The sequence below is a fragment of the Lissotriton helveticus genome, chromosome 8, assembly GCF_964261635.1.
Source record: "Lissotriton helveticus chromosome 8, aLisHel1.1, whole genome shotgun sequence".
NCBI classification, from domain to species: domain Eukaryota; kingdom Metazoa; phylum Chordata; class Amphibia; order Caudata; family Salamandridae; genus Lissotriton; species Lissotriton helveticus.
Window position 1 is genome coordinate 1,526,991,551 of NC_136069.1, and position 15,129 is coordinate 1,527,006,679.

The window sequence follows — 15,129 nt, forward strand, 5'->3', positions numbered from 1 at the left end:
GCTCCCTGCACTGACACGCCATTGAGAACTGGGACCTCCTCGACACCCTCTCACCAGACGTCACCTTCTTTACAGAAATCTGTACCAACTCCTCCTCTGCCCCCGACATTGCCACCGCCATCCCCGACGGATACAAGATCCAGAGGAAAGACCGCCCCAACCGCCCAGGAGGAGAATTTGTCATTGCACACAAGAGGTTCTTCTAACTCTCCACCTCCACCACGAATGACTCACTCTCCACCACCGAACACCTTCACTTCCTGATCCTGACCAGCCCTAGAACCACACTTTGTGGCACCCTCGCTTACAGGCAACCCAGATCTCGCGCCTCATTCGCCACAACCATTGCCGACCTCATCCCACCCCACACCATCGCCTCCATGGACTACATACTCATCGGAGACCTGAACTTCCACCTCGACAACCCCAGCGGCCCCAACTCCACCACCCTCCTGGACAACCTCGCCAACATCAGCCTGAAACAGCTTGTCACCACACCTACCCACAAGGCGGGACACACCCTCAACCCTATCTTCGCAGGAGATAACAGCATCCACTTCAGCCACACCACGCAACCCCCATGGACTGACCACCACTGCGAACACTTCAACATCGACAAACCCACCGCCCCCAAACCTGCACACCACCCTTCCTCTCCGAACTCACAGACATCAACTGCGGAGTATCCCAAGGATCATCACTCAGCCCCACGCTCTTCAAAATCTACATGGCCTCTCTCGTCACCATCGTCAGACAGTACGCCCTCAGCATAGTATCCTATGCCTACGACACCCAGCTCATCCTCTCCCTCACCACTACCCCAACACCAACATACTAAACTTCCAGGAAGGAATGAAGGACGTCGCATCCTGGATGAGCAGCAGCGGTGTGAAGCTCAACTCGAAGAAGACAGAGGTCCTCGGACCCTCCCCCTCTGCATGAGACAACACCTGGTGGCCCACCGCCCTTGGCACCCCTCCCACCCCCATGGACAATGCCCGAAACCTTGGCATCGAACTTGACCACTCCATCTTCAGGAATCGACATGTCAACCCCGTGGCCTCCAGCTGTTTCAACACCCTCTGCATCCTCCGAAAGACCTTAAAAAATGGATCCCCCAAATCAAGGATGACCATCACCCATGCAGTTGTAACCAGCAGACTGGACAACGGAAATGCTCTCTATGTCGGGATCAACAAGTCTCTGCTCCACAAACTTCAGACCATACAGAACACCGCAGCCAGACTCGTCCTTTGCATCCCCCTACACGAACACATCACCCAACTCCTGCATAACCTCCACTGCCTCCCTGTCAAGAAGAGAGTTACTTTCAAGATACTCACCCATGCCTACCAACCCCTCCACAACACTGGACCCCAAAACCTCAATGCGAGAATCTCCTTCTACGTACCCAAGAGAAACCTCTGACCCGTCGACCGCATAGCCAGAACAGGTGGAAGAGCCTTCTCCTACATCACGGCCAAGACCTGGAACGAGCTCCCGATCGTCATCAGACACGCCCTTCCCCCAAACAGGTTCAGGAAGTCGCTCAAGTCCTGGCTCTTTGACTGAACGGAGCTGCTTACTCCCCCCACTCCCAGCGCCTTGAGACCCTCACAGCTGAGTAGCGCACTTACAATTCCCCGATTGATTGACTGATTGACAAAGTGAAAAAACTGCACCATCTTACATTGGTCTGTAACAGGATGCACAATGTTCAAATATATTGTATAGTTTAAAAGTACTTCACAACCAAAGAGCAACTTGGCTTGTCCAAGAAGCCTGCCATCAAAGGCAGAGTCCATTGAACGACGATACAGATGCATGCATGACTCGAAGCTTGAAATATAAACCTTTTACCTGCTGCAATGAGGAAATAGAGCAGAGGTAGGCACTCTCAAGCTATACCCCATACTATGGAATGCCCTACTGTTTAGTCTCACACCTTCCTTTTGAAATTCAAAGAGAGAACTTAAAACACTGTACTTCAGGCAATTCCTGCTAATATACCCTGCTTGTTATGACCTACGTAAGTCAGAAATGTTGGCAAGTCACATCCCCATAATTTTACTCACAACATTCCCTGCCCCTCAAATGTATTCGCCTAACTTTCTAATAGCGGAAACCCTGTACTATTGTACCCGATGTATAGTTCTGTGCGTAATTCTAGGACAGCTAGGAGTCTCCTGTTCATAGCTCTTCGAGGATTCAGACACAATTACTTTGGCAGTAGTGGACCATGTCTACTGGGTTGGATTTGGTGTACTTTTCTTGTTGAAGAATTAATTCAATCCAAATATAAGCGCTTTTTAGTTCTAGTACATTTCAGGCAACAAATCACAGACTTTTCAGTCATGATCAGGATAGATCTCACTGAGGGGAATTTACTAAGTATATCAAACATACATCCATACATTTTCCAAAATGCATACATTTAAGAATTGTGGTTACTTTTTAAACATTGGGTCTTGGAGATTTGCCTCTATCATATTTATGTACAGCAAACATTCTGTGGCATTGCCCTGCGGGTTACTAGGAGTTATTACTCGTGAAGAGAATAGACTCAAGAGTGGTACAAATCTGTTATCCTGTTCATGCTAGCTTATTTATTCTTGGCAAATAGACATAAAGATGCATTGCACTAGAGAGATACAGAGGATATAGATGGGTTATGTTCATACACTGAATGATCAACTATGGCTTGATGATGAACTGATTGATGAAATTAGCAGACATAAGTCTGAAAAATAGTTTTACTCACCTCCTCTGTCAGTTTGGACTTTTTTTTTAGTGTGAGAGAGACCAGTTTATGCCGGACACTGTTCTTCTTATTTGCATCCAGAAGAGCACTCTGAAAGGAAAGAAATGGAAGGGCTTATCCGCTGCCAGACACGCCAGGAGATTGAATTAGGCTGTGACACATATAAGGTCGGATACTAACCTCCCCTTCCCCTTGCAGAGCCTGCAGCTCTTTTTTGTAAGTTTTTTTCCCCAGTGTTTCATAGATCTTTGTCATTACTGGAATCTTCTCACTTCCGTCACTCATTGCGGTATGGTACTTTGGTTCTGGCAAATCTCCCATGAAGCGTAGAATGGTAATCCAGACAGCAAGAGCAGCCTGAAAATAGAAATAACGTGCAGATAATGCACATTCTGACAACAGAAAAATACTTATATTGGCACGTACAGAGTAATTGTAAATACTGAATATTTCAAATAGCATGGTTGTCTGATTCAGTGACCACATTGAGCCATTTCACCTATTTATTGTTTGTGGGTGATTCTGTTTAGATGTCTTCTCCCTCCCTATAGTGCTTCAGAAAAGACCAAGTGGATGTTGTAGCTCCTTAAAGCATGTGGTTACACAGAACCAGATTCTAGTGGCAGCATACCGGGCATCAAACTGCACAGAACTAAACACAATACCCATTTAAATACAGTATTGCTCACTGAACAGTTTCTTGGAACTTTTCTGAACAAGAGATCATCTCACTAGGGACACTATGTGCCTTAATACAGTCTCAAAGCCTGGCATTCAAAAGATGACAGGCTTTGTGACCACACAAAAAAACAAGGGGAATCTACAAAGTATAGCAAGCATGAATGCAAAATGTTGAAAAAAGTATCGCAGAATGCCATTTGAGGCTGACTGTCATGTAGGAGAAGGAGGGGTGTGAAAGGGAATGTTCTGCGGATTGCAATAGAATATGACAATGGTGTTTAACTGTATTTGCAGTTGCAAACCATTGACCTGGTATAGACTTCCTAAACGAAATAGTATTCCATTTGCAAAGTGGAAGCAGTTGCTGTTGGACAGCTTTCAGTGTGAGTGTGAGCTTTTGGTAATACTTAAACAAAATGGTACCATTCAGTAAAAGCAAATGCAGGTCTGGATGTCTGTTGTCCCTTGCAGTCCACCTTTCATGCACTTGCAGCCTTTTGCAAAGAGTTCCAAATTGGCTTCTGAATTCATGCATATTACGTACACAGGAGTTTTGCGGATCTCTGCAATGTGACTGATTAGTACATTAGGTGCAGTGCAAAATGAAGATGGTGTTGCAAACCAGTCTGTGTGCAAAAAGCATCTATTACAATCCCACCTAGTACACCGGGCCTCCAGTTCAGTATTCTGCAAACTTGCTAGTTTGGATTCTTCATGTGTAACTGGTATCCCTGAGAATTTGCAGGTGTTCTGTAGAGTTACATTCATCCCTACAAGATGAATGTATGAAATATACCAGTGATTTGTGACTTTACTTTGATTTTGGACACTAGGTGGGAAATCAAGCAACCCTAGGATGAATCCTCTGTTAGGTAACCAATGGTGGGGCTGCTGGGATGTTTCCACACTATTCTTGGCAATAGTGGTTTGCCAAGTTCCTATTCAGGCAGTGGGGATACCTACACAGTACATATTGTCACATTATATATTACCGCAGCCTAATACACTAACTGGCCAAGAATTGATTCCACAGCAGGTCTCTTTGAGTAGCCCAGTGTTCCAGGGCCAAGGATTACCTGTCTGAAAACACCACAAATGGTAATCCGGGCCCAGTAAGACCTAAAACCATAGCTTTGTGCTGTGGTGCAGGGGCAGTTGAACCTAGCATCCTCCTCATGCACGCCAGGTAGCATCAAATCCTCCATCCAGCTTTACTATCACCTGTTCTGCTCTCCACATCCCCCTTGCCCCTGCCACCCACACCACAGACCTCAAAATTGCCCTCTCACTCATTTAATACCTGCTTCCAGCAAATGGCATATAGGTGTGGATTTGGGCTTGTTATTTCCCCCAGAAGGGGGGAAACATGCAGAATTGGACCACATATTCCCAGGTCTACATGTTATTCCACTTCTAAGGAAAATAGCCTGTAGTCCCTGCCCTTCATTTAGGTTTGTAGATAATGGCTGAAATCGTACATTCCAGTTCTCCGGTATCCTCGCTCTTAAAACTGGGGAACTTATAAAGAGGACATTATAGCAAACTCTCTAGGAACCCTTCAGAAATATTGCATTTGAATCTCCACACAGGCAAGACTTCCCTGCCTCCATAGGCATGGGTGGGTCATGATCTGAACCCAATACACCAATTTCACCCATCTCATTTTCTGAAGTTATGAAGTCTTGGTACGGCCAGAGAACAAGTAAATATGTATTCCCTTACAACACACAGTTACAGTGCTATTGCAGTCAAAACATAAAAACTGCAACCCTTGAACTGTCCATTTATAGCTGGATAAACAATGGGTTTTTGGCAGTAGCAATAAGACCATGGTGGAAGTCCACCCACGAAATCTTGAACAATCTAAAATTTTAGTAATCAATGGCTGCACCAAGCCATGTCTGCCAAGTAGAAAAAGTAAAGGAACAGGCTGAATATAACAGGGCACATCCGGTGGAGCTTTACAATCATAACTGAACTGCAGATGTTCAAGAATGATGCTGCAATCCCAGCACATGTTCGGACTAAATGGTACATCAACATGTAGGCTATCATAATAAGTACCTCTTGCATGATACACTGCCATGCACATCTTCTGTTATATAAATAGAGCACAAGCTACAATCTGATCCAGGTGATGACACCAGGGGGCACAGATGTGAATAATGCAGTAGGTGCAGTGACACCGAGCTCTGATGAATGAAGGGCCTACTAGACCCCAAATCTAGCTATATTTTGCTACTAAATCAGGGCAGACCCATTTTCCATTCTTGCATTAAAGCCCATGGCACCTTCACTACACCAGTGGATGACATCACTTACCAGCTGGTCCCCTTCATCCTCATGATAAAGAAGCGGCTGCTTCAGTGGCCGGCGGATGTATGTGTGCGTGGTCGTGCCCTGGAAATATGTTGCTGCAAACTTGGCAAACTTGTACTCCGATAGGTCTTCCTCTTCTTCTTCTGGCATTGGCAGGGCTGTATCTAGGTCTTCCTCTTCCATGTCCCGCTGACTCTGAGTGCGTTCCAGATCCTGCAATTCAAGTCAATAGAGGTGAATGATCTGCCTATTTCTACTCTTAAAGATTTCATGATTAACATAACATTTGTGCCATAACAACACAGATTTGTCAATAATGCTGTATGCATTTGCTGGCCTTTCAAAATAATACAAACTTCCAAAGTTTGTAGTATTCGCTACAATTTCCAGAACAAGTCTGTAGCGGAGGTTATTCTTTAAAAGTCTAACATCAAATGTGTTTGATATTAAAGAAACATATAGGGCCTAATTCACAAATCATTAGCAGATTTTTCTATTCAAATAATCCTTTTATGACTGAGGAAAATCTAGAATAATTGCAGATCGTCTGCATTCGTAAGGCTAGCATAAAAAGGGAGGTTACCACTTTGTCTGGTAGAGGGGATCACCACACATTTCTTTCAAAACCAAGAAACCAGAATTGTGTTCGTATTCACAAGCAACAAACATTTTGCTTAGCCTTTCCCACCAGTGGCAGCTGGTGATTGCAAAAGTGGTAGGGCATAAGTCAATACATGGTATTAAACTATGTAAACCCCAAGTCTCTTTTACAGCAGACTACAAAACAAACAAGCCTGCAACAGAACCATTGAAAACTCTGAGTGGGTGGGTGTGCCGCAAAATAGGATTTCAACAGGACACAATTTGGACTTTGCAATTTTGGTGTGTGAAAAGACCAGAAAGTCCAGGCCTTTCCTACTTTGCATTCGGGGACTTGCAGTTTACGCTATCCCCTTATACAATCAGGATTACAAATTCCAGAATGCGGACACAAAAAGGTGACTGGACGAGCTCCCACGGAGGAGCCTGGGAAACATGAGAGTACTTAACCATTTCAGGGTTATCAGCAAACTCATGCAAGCAGGATACAATGTAAGCTGTTATTTAACCAAATAGTGCGTGCTGGGTTTTGTAGTCCACACGTTCTTCTTCTTAGAGTATGATAACCATGATTTTTTTAACAGGAAACCCAAGTGCTAGTAATGGTGTCCTATGGATATAAAACAAATTTGACAACTCTGTATACAATACATCCATAGACAAAGCATTCTTATCATAAACACAAACAGTGTCCACCTTTCAAATGCAACCTCCGCTGTCCTTCTTTCTAAACACTCACTTTAAGTAGTAAAAAAAGCAGATTGTTTTACCAGACAGAAGTCACAAAACAAGAAGCAAAGTTTGTCGGAGAAAAACAGGTATACTTAAATGAAAAACTGAAAGTGGATACGACCTGGCATCAGAGAACAAGGAGTAGCAGTATTTTGCACTCTTCTTACCTCTTCCCTTTCCATTTGATCAAGTGGTGGGGTGTGGTAAACTAGGATTCCTAATCCCACACCGCCCTATGACAAAATGGTAAGGGGCGGGGAAATGTTTCTTGACTGGCGTTCATTTTCCTATAGCCTGAGCTGAAGAGTGAAACGTCAGAGGCTAATTTTACAGCGCTGCCAGAAGAGGAGAAGAATGGGGATCAACGTCACCTGGTATCTGAGGCAACACAAGGGCTGTATGTACTTACGCTACCACACAGCGTCAGGTACGCACTCAGACGTGCAGGGCAGCTACTATATGTGACTGACTCCCTGTCTCTGTCTCAGCATGCAGGCATGAGGTACATTTGAAATATCTAACCTTATTTATGGCAAAATAAATTAACTGAAGGGGCGACAAAGTGGGTGGGCAGCACCCCAATGCTTTAAGGCAGCAGCTGCTGCTGTTTACCACCCTGCAAATAGATGTAAATGCTTTAGACGAAAGGTAGGAGCATATATGTTTGCAGGGAGGCAAAATAAATAAAGTAGACCCATATCAAAAAGAGCTGGGAGTGTGGGGGGAGATATTACTTTACCTAGAAAAATATCTTCCTTGATGAAAAGAATGTATGCACCAGTGCATGTCCACTATTTCCATCCCCACCGACTGACAAACTCTAGCAATAGGTGTACGACATTATGAGAAAGCATAGAAAAGTACCATGCGAGTACATTTCCATACACAGTAAGAGAGGGTTTTGATAATGTTCCAAAAGACGGCAATCTACAACAATGGGACAATCTATATAAGTTAAGCAATATAAAAGCCACCCAAGTAAATGTTTGTGTATTCCTATATAAGTGATCATCCACCTCAAACCTATCTATGGTCACACACAAATTTGAGATGGGATGTCCTTATACACTACCAGGTGTCCTGCTTTATCATAGGACTCACCTCGCTCTTCAAAAACCCCATTTAATGAAGAGCGTGCCTACACTTTATAGTAAAGGAGGTACTTCTAAATATTGAACATATGATATGAATATATAAAAAATAATGTGAATAATCAAAACTATCTTTTAATTTAGGAGAGATATCAGTTGTTATTAAAAACCATTGTGGAGACTGGGGGAACCAATATACCATCCCCACTTAGACCGTCAACATGTTTCTGCCTCTTGGCTCAAAAGAGACTGTGGCATTCCTCAGGATGGAACAAAGGATCATACTGTGGAATGTAATCTTGTTAATGCCACTTTTAACTCGCGCTGACCTTTGTCATCCCACACTTTCCTAGGTCCCTAGGTACCCTAACTGTGGGTCATCTGTGCCCCATGGAGAAAGGGCTATGGAACACCTGAAGTCACACATACTCCAAGGTTCGTCCCTCATGGATCGCCTAATGAAAATAAAAATATAACAATAGTAAACTAACTGTTACGAAGGTTTGATGTTTGAAATGGCAAACACCTTCAGTTTACACCTAGTCACTGCTTTTATGTAAAGGTCTGATGATAGTACAGTGACTGATTTAGTATGGAGATTGTATGCCATGTATGACATTTTCATAAAAAAGCTAAATTGGACAAATTCAATGAAACTTTTGGAATTTAAAAGAGATTCCTTTTTCTGCTTACAATAATTTACATTTGCACCTATGTTTTTGAGTCTACTCTTGAACCTTTTTGGTACACTCTAATTGCTATCATGTAAGTAAATCAGCCTTACAATGAAAAAGAAGACAAACATAAAATATGAGTGATTCTAACTTATCAATTATGAGTACAAGTTTTGTTTCCTTGCAAATATATTTGATACATTTCAGTATTTTCCTTTTGCTTCACTTATGTTGTGTATCACTTTTGGTGTTTAGGTACTCACACAGGAAACCATTAATATTTTTGAGTTCTTGAACTTCTTTGTCTATGGTGACAATACAATTTCTGAAATTGTATCAAATGTAGTTAGTCAAGCGAGTGAACCAAAAAACATCTAGCTCAACCAATACCTCAAATCCAGTTGGTGCCTGACCCTCCTGGCCTGCCAAAGAGGAAGTTGTTCCCAGAAATCCAAACATCTTGTCCACCATTTCTGAGTCATTCACTGGCTCATTTCGAGCTTTTTCCATCTTGTCCAAAAGTTCCTTCTTCCGGCGGGCTTCCTCTTTCTCCCTCACCTCTCGCTCAGCATCCTCCAGGGCCAGCTGGGCAAGGCGCTCCTGTAGGAGAAGTTTAAAAATTAACTCAATTATAATCTTTTTAACATTTTTCTATTGTTGAACAATCCCATTACTAAGTAACTACTCTTATAAAATTATTTAAAAATTCTGGGATTATCATTCATATTATCCTATTTGCTATAAGTAACCCTCCTTCAACAGGATTATACTCATGGTGCCTATAAGTGTAAACTTTAATATGCATCTTATGACTTACAAGTAAATGGTCGGACCTGCTATGTGTCCCTGTTACACCTTTTTAATTAACCCACAACAGTCTTATTCTGTGTAATTGAGTAAAATAATCTAAAGTATAGAGGTTTATAGATATACAGTTTCAAACTTACACGTCTTATAATACTGCTCCCATCAAATGTAGTTGTTCACTTTTAGGAAACCTTGGCATTTAAGTGCAAGCTGGTAGCTAACAATGGAGAATATAAAACAATAGGTATTGATAGAGTCCACTTGGAATTTTATCGTATCGATCATTTGGCAGGGAATTGATCAACTTGACCACTGATAGCTCAGCTCCAATGACAGTCACTGCCATCCTCACAATGTTTTTCCAATCTATTGGAGCCACTAAATTCAAATTGAATTTAATTGAATACATTATGAAATTGAAATAAGTCTATTACACTACATTCAATTAGAAAATGTATCTATGTATAGAGCATTGTAGAGTGCAAACATAGGGAGAGGGTGTGGCGTAACGGTCAAATCTGTTGACTTTGGGGCTGGGGATACATGTTTGAGTCTCTGTGTCGGCTCAACATCCTGTGATTCTGAGCAAAACACTTAATCTCCCCATGCCTAGGAACAACGACTAGAGACCCTCAATTATTATTACAAAGCAACTTGCGCTGGAGAGTGGGCGGAGGTGTGATGTATGCGCTCTGTCTTGCGAGAAACATTGTATACAAGGGCTTGCAGGCAACCCATTGCTTAAGATTTGTTGGCTATTTGCCACTCTTATTTACTGCCTTCTAATTGGCCAGTGCCTGCTTGCTTCACTTCCTCTGCTTTCAGATAGAATATGGACCAAGTACTGATTGTTTAAGCTTGATTGTTGTGATGTCATCTGCCTCCAAATGTATTTTCACTAAGACAAGGACATGGGCGCAATTGCTTTCTTTATGTGATGCTTTCTCTATGTGATAGGATTTATTTTGCCAACTGTCCTATTTCTTTTCTTTTTTCACTCATATGAAGATTAACTGATTTCCTCAGAACCATAGGGGTGTTGTGCTGAGACCTAACAAGCCTTGGCAAATCCAATAAGTCTCGCCTTTGAGACTATTTTCTCTGCCATTGCCTTTTGTTCTTGCTGTATAGACTGGGCATAGACCATTTTGGCAATGTGTTGTAGCCTTCCTGTATAGCAGTATGGCTAATAATTATAATAATAAAAAAGGACTGTGATGCATCCAGTGCTAATGCATTTTCCTTAAATTAAAAAAAGCAAATTAGCCCTGGCTGCATCATAGTCCTTTATTAAATTAGTTTTAGCAACACTGCAAAGTATTCGCACTGCTGTATAGCATGAGTACAAAACATTACCAAAGCCAATAGCTTTCATAGAAGAGACATATTTGCTTTGTCAATACTTGTTTATTTTGCATGTGTATAAGGGTGTTTCTTTCAAACAGGAAAATATTAATTTAAAAAAACAGTAAGTGATAAACTGGACTACACTGCTTTCCTATGGAAAAAGATTAGAAAAATAATTAATTTTGTTGTTAAGAATTAATAATTTTAGCTTAAAAAACTCCTTTGTTTAGTTAGAAATTATTCTGTCTGTAGGAGGGAGAGAATTTGGAAACACATTTAAAGATTCCAAAAACATTAAGGGCCTCATTACGATGTCGGGCAGAAAGTTGCTGCCCGACACCAACTCGGATTCAGGAACTGACCGACTCGTGGTCTGTGGTTCCACCTGACCGATTACAATGCAACCGAACACTGTTCGGTCAGAGTCCCATTGTTCCAGATGGGAGCCCGTGTTCCGACCGACAACACAAGCTGCTATGAGGAAATGGTGTGTGTGTGTAAAACCCTGCACCCTGTGGCAGGCACCCCACAGTGCCAGTCACACAGTGCAGAGTTTTACAGGGGAGTCCATTAGGTACCCCCTCAGCCCACAATGGGAGGCCGCAGGATGAAGGGGACCCTGCTAGGGCCCCCAATGTCACTTTCCAACAGCCTTTTCGTGTCGGACATGCTGACTCGGAAAGGCTGTTGGAAATAGACATCGTAATAGGTTGGTCAGAAACGCTGCCCGTAGAGCTGCACGATACGGTTCTGATCAACACGACTTCTCCGAGAGCCAATCGGAACCGAATCGGAAGGTCTGCGATGTTACAATGCGACCGCAAACATCGTAATCAGTCGGGCGGATTGAAAACTGACGAGTCGGTCTGAAGGGTTTAGACGAGGTCTAGGGCATTCCGACTGTCGAGCGGAGGCTTTCCGCCTGACATCTTAATGAGGCTCTTAGTGAAGATTTAAAGCTCACAAATTGTAATCTCCTGCACAGAGATTTAATCCTCATAATAAAACTAACAATTTAATTTCTGCCCTGTTTTTTTTATACATGGGAATCAATACCAAATACATAATGTAAATTGGAATTGTACTCTAATCGATAAAATAAGTTCCAGAATGATGACTCATTAGGTAAATTAAAGAACCAGAGGATGCTGACTCCTTGGGAAAGATAAGAACAAAAAGATTCTATCATGGTAATATGTAGCAAGTAGAAGGCTGCAGTTTTATATGGAATAACAGAGGTTCTGGATACATTCCAGTCCCTCTGTAGTCTTTGGTATTTATTTGCATTATATGCCATGAAATGGGTTGAATCTTAATCTGTATGCCGTAGTTTGAGTGTAGTTACAGGCATAAGCTTTGAGTGTAATTACAGTGATAATGCATATGATTTTAGCAATATTAAACGGTTTGAACAGAATTTGCATTTGTAGACAGCCATGATAAATGCTTTTAATGTTGTATCGCATAAACCTATTTTTCCTAAACTAAATTATTAGCATCATGAATGTATCTTTGAAGATTTTGAGGAGTTTTAAGAATATTGAAATTATGTGTATAGCATGTACAATACATTGCAAATTGATAAACTGGTTTCCTAATAGGAAATACATACTTAAAGGGTTTTTTGGAGAGTTAAATTCCATGAAAATATTCAATTGTTAGACAAATACAGAATCTTGCATTTACCTGGTGTTTCTTTTCAGCTTCTTGCTTAGCCTTCTTGGCACTCATCTCCTTTTTAAAACGTTCTTCCTCAGCAAGCCTCATCTTTTCTGCTTCCAGGCGACGGCGATACTGGAAAACATATGTTTAACTTGGTTAATGATTGCACATAAACCTTCTTGCAAAGACATATGAGAGACATTCAGTGTTAAAAAAAAGTATAATATAACATTGGTGGACTTTACAGTAGAGAAGCATGTCAGAGAAATTCCTTTAAAACACTTGAAGGTAAAGCATGTGTTCTAGCACTAATGTTGGTTAAATTAACCCAACAAGAACGTTAAGTGTGATTTTCTTAGGCCAGGATCTACTTGCATTCACAGATACATTGTTGATAATATTTGGAAAATCTCAACTTAAACAGTGGCGCATTAGTTAAGCTGTGAAACTTTCTCAATAGTTTCCAAATCTAATCATAACAATTGTTGTTTTATAAAGTATTACAAACTCAGCATCTTGCCTAACGAGATCTAAATCCATATTATGTAAATTGGCAGTGACTACTGCTTGGTGGAAGGAGTGGCTAAGTCTTAGAGAAAGTCTGTAAATTCCAAAACCTGGGGTGGAGCGGGGTGGATTCTACTGAAGCTAGGCACGTGGGTCGGTTTTTGCATGGCGGTGAGCCATATCAAAAGCAAGGCCCATCATGTTGAAATGCAGGTTTTCAGTATAAACTTGATTAATCTGAGATGGTAGTGGAAGAGTACATACACAGAGGCGAGAGTTAGGCCAGTGGTGCTGTGGGCAGAGAAGAGCCCTCATTCATCTCTTGGAAGGGGTCTAAGATAGGTGCACAACACAAAGATAAAATCACCTGACAGGTTGTAAAATAGGCTCCTCAGATTGTTTTTCTAACCATCATACCACCCAATATCCTTTTATTGAATGGGTACTTGGGACATGATTAAAAACATGAGAATCTGGATTTTATTTGAAGTAATGTTTCAATAATATGAATATTTTGCCTACATGCTTCAGACTTAATTCTGCTTAAAATGGGTCTAAGGCCTTCATCAATGCTGTTAGATCTCAAATAGGAGTGCATTCTCTAACATGCAACTCAATCATGAAGAAAACGCACTCTTCTACCGGGTCCATTTAATAGGTTCAGTAGCACCCTACCGTACCTAGGCAATACGGCAATGAAGAGCAATCATGTAAATTAATTTTCCAGCATTACACCTTGATGAATGTGTGACTATAAAGAAATGCCCTCTCCACAGTCACCAAGGGAATTCTCATCAGACCCACAGTAGGATGCAAGTGAACCGCATAACTTTTTGGGTATACCTGTAGACATTTTTAGAAAACCTCTATCCCCAGAATTATCCAGACAATTAATTTCCGGAACTCCCGAAAGTAGTAGAGTCCACTCAGGTGGTATTAACCTACCTGGGTTGTGTAGTGGACACCAATGATGAAGCATGCTACAAATATCAGTCTGCATCCAATCCCTTTGTGATTTGTACAGCAGCAGAGGTGAAACTGGCAGGTAGTGGTGGCCCAAATAGTGTGGTATATTGTATAGAATAGGGGGATTCATGCGTATGGACTTTAAAATTCCTCTCAGTATTTGTAGGTGGTTCAGAGTCTGTTCTAAAAATGACAATGATGACTACTTCTAATAGTTTATTACAAGGGACTGACTAGTGATAATACATATACTCATGCCATATACACAAAACTATCCAACTTATATTCTGATCAGTTTCCCACTAAGAAAAAAGATTGGATTTTAAAACCGTCATCAGGGATATGCATGGTATACAAAGACTTATACCTCATCTATTTAAAAGGAAAATTAACAGTATAGTTTGTGAATTATGAAAACTTTAGAGATGCTACTATTGGTATCCATGTGACTATGGAAATAAATAAATAACTAAATATTACATGCTTGTTGGCTAATTTCTCTGATGTGACCTGGATGCAAAAAGTACAAACTGTTTACATAACAGACTGATCAATTGGGTTGTTTTACAACGGAAAAACAGAAAAATAGAGGTGGAGGAACTCAATGTATGTTTTACTGCTTCCATTTTATATTTGGATGTAATACCCCATTTAAAGGCCTGATTCACAAAGATTCTTACATTACTCCAGAATTTCAGAATTAAGGCAAAAGTACTGCTGCATTATTTCTGAAATTCATGAGTAAGTCAGTAGTACTGAAAGAGTCTATCACACTTACATGTACACCAACCTTTATGAATCGGCGCTTGGTGCCCTCCTGTTGCGTACCAGTACTTTTGCATTCATAAAGAAAGAGGCACAGGAAAGCGCCGTCTTATGGTACCTACTATTTTAAACCAGTTTCAAGTGTGAAAGGTGCCCTGTTTACCAGCTCCCTCCAATTCTATAAAATGAGTAGGATATTTTTCAAAATCCTATCAAT

At 41.4% G+C, this 15,129-nt stretch overlaps 1 protein-coding gene across 1 annotated transcript in view; it reads right to left on the minus strand.

Moving 5' to 3' along the window:
- MYO7A (myosin VIIA) overlaps positions 1-15,129 on the minus strand; it is a 319,096-nt gene that overhangs the window by 180,358 nt on the left and 123,609 nt on the right. The window contains exons 10-14 of the mRNA XM_078658511.1: positions 12,699-12,806; positions 9,249-9,458; positions 5,765-5,974; positions 2,942-3,118; positions 2,762-2,851 (exon numbers count right to left, since the gene is read on the minus strand). Of these exons, the coding sequence (XP_078514637.1) occupies positions 2,762-2,851; positions 2,942-3,118; positions 5,765-5,974; positions 9,249-9,458; positions 12,699-12,806 (795 nt within the window). The remainder of the gene's footprint in view (positions 1-2,761; positions 2,852-2,941; positions 3,119-5,764; positions 5,975-9,248; positions 9,459-12,698; positions 12,807-15,129) is intronic.